This window comes from Anomalospiza imberbis, chromosome 30 (assembly GCF_031753505.1).
Source record: "Anomalospiza imberbis isolate Cuckoo-Finch-1a 21T00152 chromosome 30, ASM3175350v1, whole genome shotgun sequence".
NCBI lineage: Eukaryota > Metazoa > Chordata > Aves > Passeriformes > Viduidae > Anomalospiza > Anomalospiza imberbis.
This window is the reverse complement of record NC_089710.1, coordinates 778,193-798,178: the sequence shown is the minus strand read 5'-3', so window position 1 is coordinate 798,178 and position 19,986 is coordinate 778,193. Positions and strand designations below refer to the sequence as shown.

At 53.5% G+C, this 19,986-nt stretch overlaps 2 protein-coding genes across 7 annotated transcripts in view; both read right to left on the bottom strand.

Moving 5' to 3' along the window:
* The window catches only part of LOC137463838 (zinc finger protein 420-like), a 426,927-nt gene that overhangs the window by 162,434 nt on the left and 244,507 nt on the right, over positions 1 to 19,986 (bottom strand). The window lies entirely within an intron of this gene.
* On the bottom strand, positions 8,302 to 10,913 carry LOC137463816 (serine/threonine-protein kinase pim-2-like). The gene is made up of 5 exons (XM_068175206.1): positions 9,966 to 10,913; positions 9,830 to 9,880; positions 9,231 to 9,600; positions 8,824 to 9,000; positions 8,302 to 8,537 (listed from the first exon to the last, which is right to left on the bottom strand). The coding sequence occupies exons 1-5, from the start codon at positions 10,911 to 10,913 to the stop codon at positions 8,398 to 8,400; spliced, it is 1,686 nt and encodes a 561-aa protein (XP_068031307.1). The 3' UTR covers positions 8,302 to 8,397.

Sequence of the window (19,986 nt, the reverse complement as noted above, 5' to 3'; positions counted from 1 at the left end):
ACTCTCCCTGCCACAGCATTTCTGGGTTTTGCTGTCTCTCCTTCCCTGATCTTCTCTCTGCTTCCTGGGGATTTTCCTCCTGCAGGTGTTTCCCTGTGCCTGAGCTCTCCCTGCCAGCACTCACAGACCCCAAATCTCTGTGCACTCTCCTTGGCCTGACAGAACCCTGCCTGTTTGCAGGGCACTGGCTGGGGGCAGGTTCTGTTTGCAGCTTGGAGAAAGGACAGCTCAGACTGAGCCTGATGGCTCCAGCAGAGGTGATGTCGCTGCTGTCCATGGGCAGAGTGGCTGCAAGCACATTAGGGATCTACTGTGGCCCTATTGATCACTAAAAGAAACAGTTCAGATGTCTCAGGCACTTGTCAAAATTAATAATCAATAATTCACAATAATCCTTTAATATTTATATTTCCATCCCTGCCATTCTCCAATAGTAGGAAACTGGATACAAAGTCTTTGGAAATTTCCTCATTTTTATCCAAATCCTTGTCTTAGAAATATTCTATGACTGATCAGAACCCCTCAGCATATCAGAGCTTCATGAGCATTTCACCTCCCCTGCACCAGAAACACTCAGTCGTACTCACAGGATCTGTGGGCATTGGGATGTTCCAGCTGTAGGAGATCACTCCAGGAGCTGCAGCTGCATTGTCCTGCAGCCAGAGGTTCCTGTGCCAAGGGCTGCCAGGGATTCTGCCCCAGGCACTTCTCAGCACCTTCCCAGCCCTGACTGATGGAAGCTCTCTGTGCCTCTGTGCTGTGGCAGGGCTGGCTGCAGGCAGTGCCCCAGCCCTGCTGGGCTGGGAGAAGAGCTGCTCATCCAGAGAAATGTGCTTTTGAAGCTCTCCTTGGTTACCAGGATCACCCTCTGTGCCAGGAGCCCGGCCCAGCTCAGCAGCACAGACACAGCACAAGGACTTTAATGACCCTCTGGGGCTTTGTGCTCAGGCCCTGAACATCAGGCCCTGAGAGGGAGCTGCAGAAACCTCTCCAGAACTCCAAGTCAGAATCACACTCCAAAGTTTCTTTGACTTTTAATGGGTCCCACTGAGGGACACGACTGAGAAAGTGTCCCCAGGCCCCAGGCAGAGCAGAGAACTGGAGGCACTGATGACAGGTGGGAACAAAGAGAAGCCAAGTCCTGGTGCCCTGGGGCACAGCAGGCTCTGTGCCACCAAGGGCTGTCAGGAGACACCTTGTCCTGAGGCACTGGGGCCTCCTGGCACAGCCCCAGCCAGGCTGGGCACTGTCAGCCCCTTGTCCTGCCCTCAGCACCCCCCCTAGCCCACATCCCAGTGGCCTCAAGGATCTGCTGGAAGGAGTCCCTGGGGAGCCTTGCTCAAGAATGGCCCTGGGGGCTCCTTCATGCTCCCAGGGACTGCAGGTTTTTCAAAGCACTTTGGCTTTGGCTTTTTCCTTGGAGTCTCTGAGAGCCTTGTGCAATCATGGCCTCCAATTATCTGCTGTAATTAGTCCCAGGAGAGGCTTTGTCAGGAACAACACTCAGTGGGGCTCATGAATGCTTCAAGGTACTTCAGTTCTTTTAAGGTGCTTGGTGTTTCCCTTTTTATACAGATTCTGTGAGAAAGATTGTGCAGTCACAGCCTGAAATTATCTGTTTTAATGAGTACCTTGAGATCTTTGTACTGACACTTAGTGGGGCTCATTGATGCTTTGAGATACTCAAGTAATTAAGGGTACTTTGGATTGTCCTTTTCACTATGAGTCCCTGAGAGATTTTTGTGCCATCCTGGCCTCCAGTTCTCTCCTCCAAGGAGTCCATGAGGAGTCTGCGTTGGGGATGGACCTCACTGGCACCCATTAATGGCTGAAGAAACTTCGGGTTTTTTCTCTGACTTTGACTCCTGGAAAGGTTTGTGCAATCTCCTCTCAGGCCCTGAGGTTCCAGGGCTCAGCTGCAAATGCACCACGGTTCTCATTAGGATGAAGCAAGTCGTGAGAAGCCATGGCTGTGGGTTGATTTCCCTCTGCTCTAATGCAGTTCATTAAGAAGGTTTCCTTTTACAGTTATGGAGAAACATTTCAAAGAGCTTCTAAGAAATATGTATTCCTATTTTAAAGAGTGTCTTTTATTGCTGTTCTCTTTTGAGAAGATGTGATTGCTGCATTCTGTGATTGATATTGATGTAGGGACGCTCCTAAGGAGGTCTGGCCAGGTCAGAGAAGTTTCACCCTCAGGTCTGACCCAGTGTGGACAACCTTGCCCTACATTCCCCAACCCCATGTGAGAAACAATTTTCACTTTCAATAATTTAAATAGTTTTATTAAGACCTTATCAAAATACAACAGAAGAGAGAATAAAGTAAAGAATACAGCACCAGGAGCAAAGGATTCAGTCACCATGTGCTCATCTACAAAATGGATGTTCTGTCTTTTATACCTCCAGCCCCTCCCAAAGTCTTGTCAATCCACTCCTCCTTCGCTGTCCAGTGGTGGAGATCACTTTCTTACAGCTTGATTGGAGCTCAGGCGCTGCCATAGCAACAAGCCGACCCTCCCAAATGCTCTGACTACTGAGGGCATCCCATGATAACAATGCAAGGGGGAAGGGAAAGAGAACTATACACCTACACAACTTCTCTTAACATATACTTAATATTCACCCCTTAACTGTGAGAGTCAACCATAGGATTACTCATCTGTAACAACCCCCCGTTTTCTGTTTTTACAAGTCATTTTGCTGGAACAATTAAGTAAAAAAAAAATTCTCTCTCTCTTGAATGAGTCATACTAGCATCTGTTGATGTGGGCAAGGACAGCAGGAACAGGAGAAAAATCTCAGGTTTTCCTTAGACACACTTATTTGGAATGGACAAAAGGGCCTAACAGAGGTCCAGGATGGCTTTGACTCCCATCTGTCATGCCTATGTGGTTGCTACCCATAGTCATTGTATCTTAGGGGTCCAGAGGCCAGCTCGGTCTCGCCCTCCAGTCCCTGTTGTATTCAAAGACAGCTAGGGAATGACAGTGGTCCAATATGACCTTTTGTCCCTACCTTACCATGCCTACAGGGTTGCTACCCACAGCAGGGCTATGGAGTCTTCTTGGTAGCGAACAAAGGGGTCTTGCCCTCCTTCCTTTGTCTTATTTTCTTAAAGAAGATGTCCCATTACCTTTTACAGTCCCTTGTGTACTTCCCCTCAACAGGTGCTGGTAATTCTCACCCATTAAAACAGGAAGACAGTTCTCAAGCTGGTTGGTGGAAGCTTGACTTTGGGCGTCTTGCTGTTTCTCTGGTTGTCTTTCAGTCTCTGCCCGAGAGTCAATCTTGTTTCCCCTGGCCTGGATGTCACAGTCCACTCTTTGGGTTCTTCTACTGGGCCTTTAACTCTGTTGGCATGAGTCCATCTGTGGGCATGAGTCCATCCCCACTCTGCAGTTCACACGGCCGATTCAGTGGTGAGCAGAACCTGAAAGGGACCTTCCCATTGAGGAGTTAAATGCTGATCTCTCCATGACTTGATCATTACTTGACCCAATCTCCAGAATTATTGTTATGAATTTGGAAATCCAGGGTGGTAGTTTGAGAAATTGCCCCTTTATGTCTTAGCCCTTCTAAGGTTTCTGCTATAGACATAACATATTTCTTGGCATTGGCTTCCCCTTCCTCATAGGTGGCAACCCTCTGGGGTGAGGTCAAAAAGGGTAACCCAAATATCATTTCATAGGGTGAGACCCCCAGATCTGACTGGGGTTGGCTTCTAAATCTTGACAAGGCTAAAGGGAGACATTTTATCTATGACATCTGGGTTTCCGTCATCAGCTTAACTAGAGCTCTTTTAAGAGTTTGATTCATCCTCTCAATGTGACCAGAACTCTGTGGATTCCATGGAGTGTGTAAGCCCCATTTACTCCCAGGGTTTGAACAACTTTTTGCAATATTTTAGAGGTGAAATGAGTTCCTTGGTCTGAATCAATCCTGTTCACCATCCCATATCAGGGAATGATTGATTCTAGAAGTGTTTTACTCACAACGTTGGCATTGACTTTAACTGTGGGTACCGCCTCTACCCAATGAGTCAGGTCACCTACTATCACTAGTAAAAACTTCCACCGTTGTACCTGGGGAAGCTCGGTAAAGTCTACTTGGATGTTTTGAAAGGGCTGTAAGGCTAGTTCTCGCCCTCCCCTGGTGTTTTCCTCATGACCTTCTCATTTACTTGTTGGCATATCACACACCTTTCAATTACCTGCTTAGCTATCCCAAAAATTCCTATGCAGGCCCAGTCCCTTAGAAATTGATCACTTAGCGCTTGTGTACCCCAGTGTGTTGTTCCATGTATGCCTTTGAGCATTTTCCTGGCAAGGGGTATATTCAACATTTGCCTCCCGTCTGCTAATCTCCATTTCCCTTTGTTATCTTTCTTGGCTCCTGTTTTGAGGAATTCTTTCTCTTCTGTCTCACTGAATACAGGGACTTATTCCATTTCTCTCATGGGGGTTAATGCTGTCATTAGTTTTTCTGTCCCTGATTCGGCTGCATTTGTAGCATCTAAATCTGCTAAATAGTTCCGTTGTGCTTCTTGAGTCACCCCTTTTTTATGTCCTTTAACATATACTGCTGCCACTTCTTCTGGTAATTGTAATGTTTCTAACACTTCTAAAATAAGTTTTTAGTTCCCTTCCCCTTGAATTTAATAGCCCACTGTCTTCCCAAATTTTTCTAAAGGTATGCACTACTCCAAAAGCATATTTTGAGTCTGTATATATTGTTTCTCTTTTCTGTGTGAATATTTCCAGAGCTCACTTTAGGGCATACAACTCACATGCTTGGGCTGACCAGTTGAAAGGTGACCTTCCTTTTTCTAGGGCCACTAACTCTTCATCTGCTATAGCCTACCCCAATACCCTGTGCCCTGGATTATCCGTGAAAATCCATCGATGTACAATCGTTTTCCACCTTGGAGTGGTTGATCTGTTAGGTCCTCTCTTACTTTAGTTTGATAGTTTATAACCTCTAGGCAATTATGTATTAATTCCTCACCTGGTTTTCCATCTAAAACTGGGCAGGGTTGAGTTGGTTACTCACGACTAGCTCTAAACCATTATCTATTAAGATGGCTTCTTATTTTAGTACTTGGGAATCAGTGAGCCATTTCTCAGCCTTTTAGCTGAGGATACTCCTTGCTTAGTGTGGGGTATATATTTTCAGTTTTCCCCCAAAGGTTAATTTTTTGCTTTCTTCTATGAGTGTGGCGCTCGCTGCCACCGCCTGAATGCAGGTTGGCCACCCCCAGCTGACAGGGTCTTGCGGTTTTGATAAACAGGCCACTGGTTTCCTGGATCCTCCCCAGTCCTGGGCTAACCCTCCATGTGCTGCCCCTTTTTCTATATCCACAAACAGATAGAAGGGTTTGTCTAAGGCAGGAAGACTCAGTGGTGCTGCACTGACTAATGTTTGCTTTAAAGCTTCAAAATTTGCTTCTCGTCTTCTTCCCACCTAATCTCTTCACGTCAGGATGCCGGCCAAGAGAGGTCCTGGAAGCTGAGGCAGCTGATTTTAAGCTTGTGCAGGTGCCTACAGGCCAAGGCCAACGGTGTTCCCTCAGTATACAGCAGTCCTGAGGGGTCTCCCTCATTCAAAGAAATCGGCAGACAAATGCATTGTCAGCCAAAAGCCCTTTTATTGACCTGGCAGGAGGGCAGGGGTCTGCACCCCACTAAAGTGTTTCTCTGCCACATATAAATTTCAGTGGGTTGATGTAGGAGTTTATTGGGGTTTCCCAATATTCCGACAGAGACCTGCCCGGGCTTGCCTTGCTGCTGAGTCCAATGGCGGCAGCTGGGATGTTTCCTCCCCAGTGACACCCTTGGGTTACTCAGAGGCTGCGAGCAATATTCCTCAGTGGAGAGGCTTCAGGCGATGGTGAAGAAAGGAGGCACTTCTGCTAGAGCTTGATCCAGAGTCTTTATTTCAGCTACAGAGTTGTGGACCTGGTGGCAGCTCCAACAGAAGGCCCGGCCACGTGGCTGGATTGTCCTTTTAACCCGGGGGCAAGGGGAGGGGCAGGGACAGGTAGCCACCAACAAGGCGAGGGGGAGGGGTGCCAGGGGAGAAGGGGCACTTAGGTCTACCAATAGCCACAGGGGGCAGGGGGTATCTTTCAAATCTGCCAATCACTCGACCCCCTGGACCCCCTGTCTCACAGCCAGGGCTCATGGGGGTTGGGGCGGGGGGAGAGGGTTACCTTTGGGAGGGAGGAGACACACCGCAACAGGATCAGACAGCCCCACGCCCGGCAGCGTTTTCTCCTCTGAGAGCTCCTCCGAGCTGAGCGAGCTGGTGAAGCCTGCAGAGCAAATGAGACCCGGGAGTGAGGGAAAGGCTGGCTGGGAAGGAGTCAGATAAACCCGTGTGGGCATTTCCCTTTCCAAGGGGCTCCTGGGCAGACAAAGGGGACAAGAAGGAGGCCCCACCTCACGACATTCCCTTTTTTCCTTCAGGAGCTCTATTGCAGTCACTGCATACAAGAGTTGACTTGATCCCCTTGATGCCAGGGAGCACCAAGAGCTTGAACCTCGCTGGAGTCCAGCCCTGCCTGCCTATCACTGAGCAGAGGGAAAAGATGAAGAACCTGGGCGAGGCTTGAGCCAAATTGGCATTTTGCCACTTGTGATTTCCTCCCAGCTTTTTCAGCAGGGTGACAACCCCATGGCTGCAAACCACTCCCTTTTGCAAGGCAGACGTGGACCTCGCTGGTAGCTCAGGGCTCTTGAAGGGGCTGCTGCAGTTGGCAACAGGAGCTATTGTTGAACTTTTCACATTGCTTAACCCCCCTGCCAAATGCCATCAAGTGGCTGAGGAAGGACACAAAAAGATTAGCCTGGAGGAAGGGAGGCCAAAACCTTGGAAAAGGATGAAAGAAATGCTGTGATCGTGACATGACAAAAAAAAAACCAATTTATTTTTGACAGCAAATGAGCACCCACCGCCCTCCAGCCCTCCCAGACTGGCAGGCCGAGCGGAGCCGTTTCCATGGCATGAGGTGCTGGCAGCCTGCGGAGAGAAACCAGAGAGCCACGGTCAGTCACAGAAGGCTCCTGTCCCCCTGTCCCACCATGGCCTGGGCCTGGGCCAGGCTGCTGGCTGTGCTCAGAGCCCAAAGCTCCCGAGCCATTCCCTGTTTGGAGAGAAGGGCAGCGTGGCAGGCCATGTTCCACCTCCTCTGCTTAAGCACAGCACAGCAGCCTCCTCAGCAGCTGCAAGGGTGGGATGCCCGTGTGCCTGCTGCCCTCTGCCCGAAGCCCTTCTGCCAGCCCAGCTGTGGAGCCGGGTGCCCACCTCTGGAGACCTGCTGCCAGGAGAGGAGCCGATTCCGCACGAGGTCCTCGTCCTTCTTGAAGGGGATGTCCCCGCAGACCATGGCCCCTGGGGTAGCGCTGGCACTGGAGGTGCTCCACGGACGGTGCAGGCACTTCCCCGTCCGGTCTGGGCACCAGGTGTAATCTTCCTGGGAAAACAAAGAACAATTTCATGAAATCAATACTAAACAAGACCTGGAAACAAGAAGAAGCTACAAAGCCTGTCACCGTTTCACGGGCCTGAGGAGGGTCTGACCACTCCATGTGAGAATTAAACCTGTCCATGGGTGGGAAAAAACCCCACCTTTCCCACCCGTAAACGCACCCCTTCCTCAAGGGCCTGCAAAGCAGATCAGCTGGGGCACGGCTTCAGAACCCGTCCCCCTCTGCTGCCCCCATCCACATGGATGGATGCTTTGTCAGGCTGGCTGCCCCCGCCCCAGCCCATGCCAGGCTGGCTGGCAGAAGCTGTCAGCAAGGCCAGGAGCCGGCTCCCCTTCCACAACACCCGTCCCCTGTCCCACCAAAAAGCAGCTTGGCGGCCGGGGGAAAAATTAATATTCCCCAGTGCCGCCGAGCGGGGAACCTGCGGCGCGTGGCCAGCCCGAGCCCTGCCATGCCTGGAAGCACGAGCATCCCCCCGCCCCTGCGCCGGCTGGGGACTCATCTTGATTTCATCGGGGCGCAGAGCGTGTCCTCCAGGAAGGGGCCGCAGCCAAAGCCACTCGGCTTTGCCCCGCCAGCGGCCAGCTCGAGGATGGGGTTCCCAGCTCCACGTGGTGCTCCAGAAGAACACGCCAGCTGTGCCTCGGCTTGCGGGCTCATCTCGATGCCACTGAGCTGCAGGGGGATGTTTCCCCTGTTCCAGTCCGTGGCACCTTCACCGCACTGCCACCCCTTCTCCAATGGGACGGGGAGCACTGAGCCGCTCCCTCCACAACTCGCCGGGGACCAGCGGAAGCATCTCCTCGGCTGTGCTCTCTCCTCCGGGCCGCGGCCGCAGGGAAACGCTCCGGGGTTTTCTTGGAGTGCCACGAGACGCGTGCAGCTGGTACTTGCTGGGCTCCTGGATCCTACTGAGCAGAGGGATGGATCTCTGCTGTCTCCTGGGCCAGGCAGGGCTCCTGCAGCCAAGAATGCTCAAAAAGGTCTTCCAGTGATGGCCTGTCTGCGGGCTCCATGGATAAACACCACCTGATGAGGTGTTGGCACTCTGCAGAGACAAACCACAAACCGCCACTCAGCGGGACAAGGCTCCTGTCCGTGCTCTCCCACATTCCACGGTGCCCAAGCCACACTAGGAGTGCTTGGAGCTGCAGCCAAAAGCTTCCCATTGATCCTCCCTTCCGGAGGAGAGCAGCCCAGAGGCACACGTGCCACCTCCTCCAGCTAACCCAGGAGATCAACCTCCTCACTAGCTGCTGGAGCGGGACGCTTCTGTGCCAGCTGCCCTCTCCCAACCCCGTTCTTCCTCCCGAGCCTTGAAGGCGCATGCCCACCTTGAGACACCCGGGGCGGGAAGAAGAGCTGGCCCCGGACGATGTCCTTGTTTGTGTGGAAAGGAAGGTCCCCGCAGACCAGGTCATAGAGCAGGATGCCCAGGGACCAGATGGTGGCTGGCTGGCCATGGTAGCAGCCAAACAGGATCCACTCCGGTGGGCAGTACTCCGGCGTTCCTATGGGACACGGGCACAGCTCATCAGGCCCATGCTGCTCCGTCCCTCCCTCCCTCCCAGCCAGCTCCCGTTCCACAACAGCCAGCCCCTGCCCCGCCGAAAAGCAACTTGGCTGCAGCCGGCTGAAGAAGGATTCCCCCTCCTGCCCTTTCTCCCTGCCTCCCTCTTCCCCCTCTGCCAGCAAAGGAGGGAACCTCCGCTGCCCGGCTGGGCCCCGGCTTTGGGCTCACCTGACATCCGGGTGTAGAACGTGTCCTGGAGGATCGTGCCGCAGCCGAAGTCGATGAGCTTGGCCTCGCCCGTGGCCAGGTCGACGAGGACGTTCTCGGCCTTGATGTCGCGGTGCAGGACGCCGCGGCTGGTGCAGTGCCGCACGGCCTCCAGCACCTGGCGGAACAGCCCCCGCGCCACGGGCTCCGTCAGGAACCCCCGCCCGGCCAGGAAGTCCCAGAGGTCCTGACAGCGCTGCGGACGCTCCATGACCAGCGCAAAGCCGTCGGGCAGCTCGAACCAGTCCAGGAGCCGCACGACGCCGGGGAAGCCAGGGCACGACACCATCCACAGCAGCGCCAGCTCCATGGGCACAAGGGCGCCGTTGTGCTGCGGGGGGACCGCGATGCCCTCAGCGGGGCCGATGCTGCGCCGTGCCTTGGGCACCCCCTGCCCGGCCCCAGCGCCGCTGGCCATTGCCCGGCCCGGGACGCTGCGCGGCCCCCGCTCACTCCCCGCTCGCTGCCCTCGCAGCGTTCCGGCTGCCACCCTGCCGGGCCTCGCCTCAGCCCCGCCCGGCACGCCCCGCCGGCTTCTCCCGCTGGCCCCGCTCACTCACCAGCCGCGCCCACTCCGAGATGCGATCGCGGCGCACTCGCTTGATGGCCACCTGCAAGCCAAGGCGAGCGCCGGGCTGAGCTCGCTGCCCGCCGCCCGCCGCCCGCCGCCCTCTCCGCTCCGGCCCCGTCTCTTACCGGGGCGCCGTCGGCGAGCCGGGTCCCGGAGTAAACGCTGCCGCAGCCGCCGCTCCCCAGCAGCGGGCCCTCACGGTAGAGCTGCTCCAGGGCAGGCTTCTCCGCCCGTGCGGGCGGCACCGCGCTCCCGCTCTTCTGCCCCGGGAACCCGACCGCCCGGCGCGCTGCTGCTTGCCGAGCCGCCCCGGGCTGCGGCGGCTCGGGGCCGGCGGCCGAGCCGAGCAGCGGCGGAGCTCGGAGCGGGGAAGCTGCTGGCGACGCTGTCGGGGCCGGGGCGGGCGCGGGGCGGCAGCGGGGCGGCTGCGGGCGGAACCGCGGGAGGGGCTTGGTTCGGGGCCGGGGCCCCAGCCGGGGCCAGCCCAGAGCCCGCGCCAGGCGGAGCCAAAAGACCGCGCTGCTCCGCAAGCACCAAAGCAAGAGGCACTTCCAGAAGTGCCACAGAAGTTCGGAGAGAGCCCGGCCGAGGCGGCTCCGCGGCGGGACGGGCAGGGGCGGGCACGGGGCGGCCCCGCCGAGCGGCGCCTTGCGGGACGCGGCATGAGCCGGGCTGGGAGAGGCAGAACACGGACGGGACGGGACGGGAATAGAGTGAGTGTGAGAGGGAGAAGGGGATGGGGAGCGAGTGGAAAGTCGAGCGGAAAACCGATCGAGAGAAGTGCTGCTGCTGCTGCTGCTGCTGCTGCTGCTGCTGCTGCTGCTGCTGCTGCTGCTGCTGCTGCTGCTGCTGCTGCTGCTGCGGAACCGCCGGAGCTCGCGAACGTTCTTCCGTTGCCTCCGCGAACCCAACGGAGGAGCTGCCGCGCGCCCCGCGGAACGAAAGAGAGAAACTGACAAATAAAACCCCAAAGTAATTCCTATTCGAGAAGTAACCAAATCAAACAATGTAGCAATAAAGAAGCGTGTTGGCTTGTGGCTTCTTTCTTCTTTGGCTGAGACGAAGCATTTCATGGGGAAGAATTGCCTCTTCCGACACTTTTGCGAGAGTGGACAGGAGTGGAGCATTTAATTTTCGAGTAGAAAAGGGAAATCGTATCAGTAATGTCATCTCTTTTCATCCTCGGTTGAGACAGTTGCAGGCTGCCAAAAGACATGGTCTGCAATGTGGAACTTGGGGCCAAGATCCTTTTTCTGCCAGAGGATGAGTAGGGGAAGTATCCCAGAATCATGGAGTCGTGGCATGGTTTGGTTTGGAAAGGATCTGAAAAATCACACGGCTGCAACCCCCCTGCTGTGGCTGGGGACCCCTTGCACTAGCCCGGCTTGTCTAGAGCTCCATGCAGCCTGGCCCTGAACACTGTCAGGGACGGGACAGCCACACCTGCTCTGGGCAACCTTTTCCAGGAGAGAATTTTTTCTGAATTCCTTACCTAAACCGACTCTCTTTCCACCTGGATCCATTCTCTCTTGTCCTGTCCTTGCCTGCCCTTGTACAAAGTCCCTGTCCATCTTTCCTGTAGCTTGCCCTCAGGTACTGGAAGGCCACAGTTGGGTCAAGTCTAAGTCTCTTGCCCAGGCTGAAGAAGCCGAGCTGTGTCAGCCCTTACTTGCAGGAGAGAAGTGTTCTAGATATATATTATAATATTGGGTTTTTGCAAATATTAAAATGGATTTTATATATGTGATGTTAAAGTAACTTTGTTCCAAATATATAGTTTTAAATTTTGTTGTTAATTAGGCTTAGACACAGTAGTGCAATAGCTGATGGAAGTATGCTTGTGTTAAAATGCCTGCTTGGATGGGATAACATCCAATGAACACAGGATGAGGACACCTGTACAGATCTGCCAACCATCAGCACTCACCGTCTGAAGGCAGTGCGGACCAAGGCCCGAACTGGAAGGGATAAAGAGAAGGAGCCAAACCCCAGCCAAGGAACACGCATGCTCTGAAAAGGCAGACCCAAAGAGGGGCCATGTAAAATAGCTCCTGGAAAATGTAAACTCGTTTATGGATATGCATAAGCGGCTATGAATATGCAACAGGCTGGTGTAAGGGAAAAGGTATTTAAGGGGGATCCCTGAAGGTAACAGGGTGGTCTTGGCTGAGTGCCAAGATGCACCCAGCCATAAATAACCTTTGCTCCATGGTCCTTGTCTCCTATTGTCCTTTATTAAACTTTTTACATTTTCACAGGAGAGTGAACGTGTTTTTCACATGGACTACATATGCTTATACAAATTCTAGGAAGACTAGTAATTTTTTCTACAATAATTGGGTTAATCATCACAAACAAACATCCATTTTGCAGCATCTCTAGCTAATAGAAGTTGATTCAATCTTCTTTCTTGATTCAGTCTTCTTGCAGTCTTCAAAGCTCTGTTTGTTCTTGCCAAGGCATTCTGATTATCAAATTTTTTATGCTAATCAGGTCTGAAGTACATCAACTCACTTCTGTCCTGGCAGCATGGGCGTGTCAACTCAAGGAGGGAAACACTAACTGAGAGGATTACAGTAAGGTGAAGGTAGACTCAGCCTCCGGTGACCGAGCTGCCGGGTATGATCTGTCAGATCCCCTTGAAGGAGCCTCTAGTATGAATGCTCAGGGAAGAAAGGATAACCAGAGCTAGAGGGGCCCTGCCTCGAGCCAAGGAGAGGCACGGGAAAACCGGATCTTTGGTCAGTGTAGATCCGATGGCCTGGCACATCAGAGCCACAAAAATGCGACACCTTAGTTGATACTGGAGCGCAGTGTCCCCTGATACCATCGGGACATGTGGGGGCAGAACCTGTTTCCATTGCTGGGGTGACGGGGGGATCACAGCAATTGGCCCTGTTGGGAGCCGAGGTGAGCCTGACTGGGAAGGAGTGGCAGAAACATCCTATTGTGACCGGCCCAGAGGCCCTGGGTATTCTGGGCATAGACTTCCTCCAGAACGGCATTTACAAAGAACCAAAGGGACTCAGGTGGGCTTTTGGCACAGCTGCTGTAGAGGCAGAGGACATTCGGCAATTGAACACCTTGCCTGGACTGTCAGAGCATCCATCTGCAGGAGGACTCCTGAGGGTGGAAGAGCAGCGAGTGCCAATTGCCACCTTGACCGTGCATCGCCGGCAGTATCGGACGAATCGAGGTGCTGTGATCCCCATCCACAGAATGATTGGTTAGGTGGAGAGCCAAGGGATGGTCAGCAAAACCCACTCACCCTTCAACAGTCCCATCTGGCCTGTGCACAAGTCTCAATGGAGATTGACTGTGGACTATCGTGCCTTGAATGAAGTGACTCCACCGCTGAACGCTGCTGTGCCGGACATGCTGGAACTCCAGTACGAGCTGGAGTCCAAGGCAGCAAAGCGGTACGCCACTGTTGACATTCCCAACGCGTTTTTCTCCACTTCTCTGGCAGCAGAATGCAGGCCTCAGTTTGCTTTCACCTGGAGGGGCGTGCAGTACACCTGGAACCGACTGCCCCAGGGGTGGAAGCACAGCCCCACCATCTGCCCTGGACTGATCCAGGCTGCACTGGAAAAAGGTGAGGCTCCAGAACACCTGCAGTACCTCAATGGCATCATTGTGTGGGGGAACACAGCTATGGAAGTATTTGAGAAAGGAGAGAGGATCATCCAGTTACTGCTGGAAGCTGGCTTTGCCATCAAGAAGAGCAAAGTCAAGGGACTTGCCCGAGAGATCCAGTTCCTGGGGGTAAAGTTGCAAGACGGATTGTGTCAGATTCCCACTGAGGTCACCAATAAGATCAACACGGTGTCTCCACCCACCAGCAAGAAGGAAACACAAGCTTTCCTAGGCACCATAGGTTTTTGGAGAATGCACATTCTCGAGTACAGCCAGATTGTGAACCCTCCCTACCTGGTTGCCTGCAAGAAGAACGATAATTCCTCTGGGGCCCTGAACACCAACAAGCTTTCGCCCCGATCAAGCAGGAGATTGCTCAGGCAGTAGCCCTTGGCCCAGTCAGGACGGGACCAGAGATGAAGAACATGCTCTACTCTGCAGCTGGGAACAATGGCTTGTCCTGGAGCCTTTGGCAGAAGGTGCCTGGGGAGACTCGAGGCCGACCACTGGGATTCTGCAGCTGAAATTACAGAGGGTCTGAAGCCAAATGCACTCCCACAGAGAAGGAAATCTTGGCTGCCTATGAAGGAGTTCAAGCTACCTCCGAGGTGATTGCCACAGAAGCACAACTCCTCCTGGCACCCTGACTGACGGCACTGGGGTGGATGTTTAAAGGAAAGGTTCCCACTACCCTCCTCGACACTGCTGCCACATGGAGCAAATGGATTACTCTCATCATGCAGCACACCCAGACTGGAAACCTGAATTGCCCTGGGATTTTGGAGATAATTACAAACTGGCTGCTGGTGACAACTTTGGTCTCACTGACGAAGAGCAGCAGGAACAAGTGACAAGGGCTAAAGGAGCTCCACCATGCAACCAACTACCAGCAGAGGAAACTCAATACTCTGTTTTCACTGACAGTTCCTGTGGCATCATAGGGATGAACTGGAAGTGGAAAGCAGCCGTATGGAGCCCCACATGACACGTAACACAAGCTACCGAAGGAGAATGTGGATCAAGTCAACTTGCTGAAGTCAAGGCCATTCAGCTGGCCCTGGACATTGCTGAAAGAGAGAAGTGACCAAAGCTCGACCTTTATATGGATTCTTGGATGGTAGCCAATGCTCTGTGGGGCTGGCTGGAAAGGTGGAAAAAGGCTAACTGGCAGCATAGAGGAAAACGTGTCTGGGCTACTGATGAGTGGAAAGACATTGCCTCTTGGGTAGAAAATGTGTCTGTAAAAGTCTGTCATGTAGATGCCCATGTCCCCAAGAGTTGGGCTAATGAGGAACACCGAAACAACGAGCAGGTAGATCAGGCTGCAATGATAGAAGTGTCAAAGATAGATTTAGATTGGCACCATAAGGGGGAGTTGTTCCTAGCTCAATGGGCCCATGAAGCCTCAGGCCATCAGGGCAGAGATGCCACTTTTAAGTGGGCATGAGACCAAGGGGTGGCTCTAACCATGGACAGTGTTTCTCAGGTTATCCATGACTGTGAGACGTGTGCAGAGATCAAGCAGGTCAAGTGGGTGAAGCCCCTGTGGTATGGTGGGCAGTGGTCCAAGTACAGGTATGGGGAGGCCTGGCAGATTGACTACATCACACTGCCCCAGACACACCAAGGCCAGCACTACGTGCTCACAATGGCAGAAGCCACCACGGGATGGTTGGAGACCTCCCCTGTGCCTCACGCCACTGCCCAGAGCACCATCCTTGGCCTTGAAAAGTAAATCCTGTGCAGGCATGGTACCCCTGATAGGATTGAGTCAGACAACAGGACTCATTTGAAGAACAGCCTTATCAACACCTGGGCTAGGGAACATGGCATTGAGTGGGTGTACCATATCCCCTACCATGCACCAGCTGTAGGCAAAGTGGAGAGGTACAATGGACTGTTAAAAACCACCCTGAAAGCATTGGGTGGGGGATCTTTCAAAAACTGGGAGCAGCATTTAGCAAAGGCCACCTGGTTAGTTAACACCTGAGGTTCCACCAATGGAGCAGGTCCTGCCCAGTCTGAGTCCCTGAATATAGCAGGTGGAGATAAAGTCCCAGTGGCACATATCAGAGGTTTGTTAGGGAAGAGAGTGTGGATCAATTCTACCTCGAGTACAGACAAACCATTTGTGGGATTGTCTTTTCTCAGGGACCAGGTTGTACATGGTGAATAATGCAGAAATATGGAAAAACACGATGTGTACCTCAGGGAGAACTCATTGTGGGGTGAGACTCATATGCAAATATCACTGTTTGTTGGATGTTACTGTCCCTGTCTTTACATTAAACCACACCAACATGAGACAGAAGGAAATGTGTTAAGTGTCGAAGTTTTGTGCAAGTGAGATAGAAGGAAATGTGTGTCAAAGGTTTGAGCAAGTGAGATGGAAGGAAATGTGAGTAAGTGAAAGATGGAAGTTTTTACTTGATGAAGGTTTTACATGATGTTTGGTAGTATGTTGATGATATGGAGATAAGGAGTGAAATGTCCTAGGGTGACATTATGGTGCTTGCATCCCCAATCGTGTGTTCGGTTTATGCTTGATGTTATGTTCTGTGCCTTCAGGACTGGCTCCAAAAAGTGAAGGTTTGTTTTGTCTTGTTATCAGCCAGCTCACCTCTCCCCAAAGTCTGTGTCTAGGAGAGGCTAGGGATTGCTGGCTTTCTTGCTTGCTTGCTGGCTTGCTTGCTTTCACTTTGCTCTTGCTCCTGGTTTTTGCTTTTGCCCTTGCTTTTGCTTATTAGTTAGTTTAGCTAGGCAATCCAATTTTTTCCCTGGACTGTTTTTTTTCTTTCCCTTTCCTGAATACCATTTGAACCTGCTCAGGACTGGGACCTGGGAAACACCAAGACACACCGAGAGCCAGCATTTTGTGACCTGCAGCAGCCATCCCCAGTGCCGGAGACCGATAACTGGGCAACCACTCCCAGGAGAGACTTCCTGAATTTGTCACCTCTTCAGAGCGTAGAAAGACTTTTTGTCATCTGGTGTTGCTCATTTTTTGTGCTGGGGAGTGCTTTGCCTGCTCAATAAACAGGTTGTTTCCACTACTCTCTGAGGAAATTCTTCCTGAACCAGGTGGGGGAGGGCCCGTGGGGGATTTGCTTTCTGGGGGCTCCTTCCGGAGGTTTTCTCCCAAATTTGCCCCAAACCAGGACACATTACTACATCAGCAGGCTGTTCGTTGGTGAGATCCAGCAGGTCCCTGTTCAGCCTGTCCTCAGCAAACTGACTGGCCATGAGCCACTGGTGGATGTACCTCACCATGGCAGGCACCTGGAGAAGGCAGGGGAGACTTGGAAAGCTGCCAGAGGGAGGAATGTCCCCAGCTTCCCCAGAGAAGTGCTTTCCTTCCCACCACACTGCCATGGCCACAAAGGCTTCCAGTGACCAGTAGGCATGGCTTGGGAGGCCAAGCAATTCCTGGGAGGATCAAACCCTGGCCACAGGCTGCTTACTTGCTTTGGATTGCAAAACCCCTCCTCTACGAGCATATCCAGCAGGGCAGCACAGGTCTCCTGTGCAGGGCCAGCTCCAGCGCCTTCTTCCTCTTCCTGCACCCAGGACAGCTGGGGCACTCTCGGGGGTCTCTGCTCCATGTCAGTGACTGGATTTGTGGCTACTTGCAGGAGAGATGCCTCGGAAAAGCTCCGAGTCAGCAAGGCCTGCAGTCGTGCCTGGAAGGCACCTTCAAGAGAGAAGCCTCAGGAAGGCTACAGGACAGCAAGTCCTGCACTCTGGTCTTGAGGGCTCCTGCCACAAGGACAGGAGACTCCTGTCAAGGATTGTGGTCTGGCCTCGAGGGCACCGGTGGCCGGGATGGGAGATGCCTCTGGGGCACCAAGTCCCATGGTCTGCCCTCGAGGACACCTGCAGAAGAGGAGCTTCGGGAAGGCCACAGGTCACCAAGTCCTGTGGTCTGGCCTTGAGGTCACCTTCAGGAGTAACGCCTCGGAAAAGCTCTGGGTCAGACACGAACGAGTGCGCTGTGCGGGGGCTCCTCACGGCACCGCTCTGTCCCGTCCTGTCCCGTCGCGTGCTCCGAGCACTGTGGCGTGGTCTTGTCACCGCCAGCTCCTATGTCACCCCGTGTCACAAAGGGCCCTTGGACACGCTGTCCCGTTCCATGCCACGGTGACCGTGCTGCACCGTGTCACAAAGGGCCCCTGCACACACTGCCCCCTGCCCTGGGGCCGCCCGCAGCCCACCCAAAGTGGCTCAGGTTGGAAGGAATCCCTCACCCCAAGTGTCTAAGACAGCCCGACAGGATCTTTAGGAACGGCTCAAACCATCAGCAAACGCTGCCCTGCTCTGCGGGCTCAGGGCAGCAGAAGGAGCCCCCAGGGCTGCCGACGCAGCCGCGCTGGGAAGGGCACGGGGCCTTCCACAGAAGCTGGCACGGCCTCCTTGGGACACGTCCCGGCTGGTGGCCATCCTAAACCCGTGGGTGTGACACAGACAAGGAACGTGTGGGCCAGGGCACGAATGCTGCTCTGACCCCTGGGGCCCGGGGAGCGCTGACATCCGCAGGTGTGGCAGGGTCCCTGCCCAAGCAGACCTGCCACCCCCCGAGCCCTGGCAGCACCGGTGCCCGTCTCCTGCCCCAGAGACCTGTGCCCGTGGGGGGCTTCTGTGCCAGAGGGAGCCAAAGCCCACGTGCATTGGGGGCTGCGCTCCTGCCTGCAGGGGCTGTTGGCAGGAGCACCTGGAGCAATGCTGGCAACACTTGGTCTCTGTCAGAAGCTCTTACTCCATGCTGAAATTATTTTCTCATTGCCGTTATTGCCTTCAGCACAAAAACACCTTAGCGGTCAAGGCACAGAAGAGTCTCGCAAGTAAGAATCCTCAATTCACGACAGCTTTACTTCCCATTGCTCAACTCAAGTAGTTCCAAAAAGTTGCAAACTTCCCAAATTAATTGGGATGGCCCTGGGAGGTGAAGAGTTGGAATTTTGCTTCCCATCACAAAGCAGCAACTCATTTGCCTTAACCTCATCCACTGAGGGTCACTTTACAGAACATAACACTACACCAAAAAAGGGAAAAAACAAGGGCCATTCTTTGGTTTTCTCTGTAGGGATGATAATATCCTTATTCTCTAAAGAAATAAAAGCTCTCAAGAAATGAAAGTCCACTCAGTGGTAGAAAAGTAGCTCAAAGAATTGAGTAGATGGCAAAAGGGCTAATCCTGCCCCAGGTACAGATATCTGAGTGGCTAGTAAAGTACAGCTCTCCCCTCTTGTTCCCTGCAGGAGAATCAGGACCATGAAGAGGAAAAGTCACAGATATTCCTTCTGGCCTCCCTAACCAAAGCTGTGCCAAAGCACAGATGCTGCCTTCAAACTGACTCAAATTCCAGCCTAGACCTCTCACCTTCCAGACAACTCCTTCTCCAACACCCCACCAGCACCAAGCCCCCCAAACTCCCGCACAGAAGCCCTCAACACCCCGCCAGGAGCCCCAGCTGTCCCCGTCCCTCCGCAGAGCTTTCCCACCCTCCAGCAGACGCCCTGGTTCCCTGCAGGTGCCGTGGGATGGCACTCAGGAGGATCTGCTCCAAGGCCTTTCCCTGGAGCACGCTCAGGCTGCCAGGCCTATGGATCCTGGATCATCCTTCCCACCGAGCCTTCCTGTGCACGGCTGTTCCATTTGCACCTTTGCGCTCAGCTCGGACTTCTCCACTTCACCAGGAGTGCTGGGAAAGGATGGAGAGCAGCCTGGCAAGCTCTTTCTGCAGCGCTCCATTTACCCTTGGGGAGGTAGAACATTCCACAGGAAAGCAACTGGTGCCACAAGGAGCGGGTGGCCTCAGGCACCTTTGGGGATGGAACAAGGCCTTGGTTTGACATAAGTAAGCACAAGCAATTCACATGAGTAAACAAGTAATTAGCACAGACATACCTAAGTACTTAGCACCAGTTAGCATAACAAAAACCTGGCAGGCCTAACTTGACATGAGAGTGACCTGACAAAAAGCTTTAGACACAGTCTACCAGAAGAACTAAGGGCAAGTGTGGAATCAGCCCTGTGCAGGGAAGCCCTGAGGAAGACTTTGTGCTGCTTTGGGGCATCGAGACCGCTCCTGGCCAGGGCCTGGAAATCAGCTTCAAGTATGGGAATCTGACACAATGTATTTCTAACCGCCTGCCTATGGAATCACCTCAGCAGTGTAAAGATGGATGGTGATTTTGATACAACTCCTACATCAACCCACTGAAATTTATATGTGGCAGAGAAGCACTCTAGTGGGGTGCAGACGCCTGCCCTCCTGCCAGGTTAATAAAAGGGCTTTTGGCTGACAATGCATTTGTCTGCCGATTTCTTTGAATGAGGGAGACCCCTCAGGACTGCTGTATCCTGAGGGAACACCGTTGGCCTTGGCCTGTAGGCACCTGCACAAGCTTAAAATCAGCTGCCTCAGCTTCCAGGACCTCTCTTGGCCAGCATCCTGACATGGGTTCCGGAGTGCTGTGAGGCACTGCTGGGACCCAGCGGGACAGGACCGGC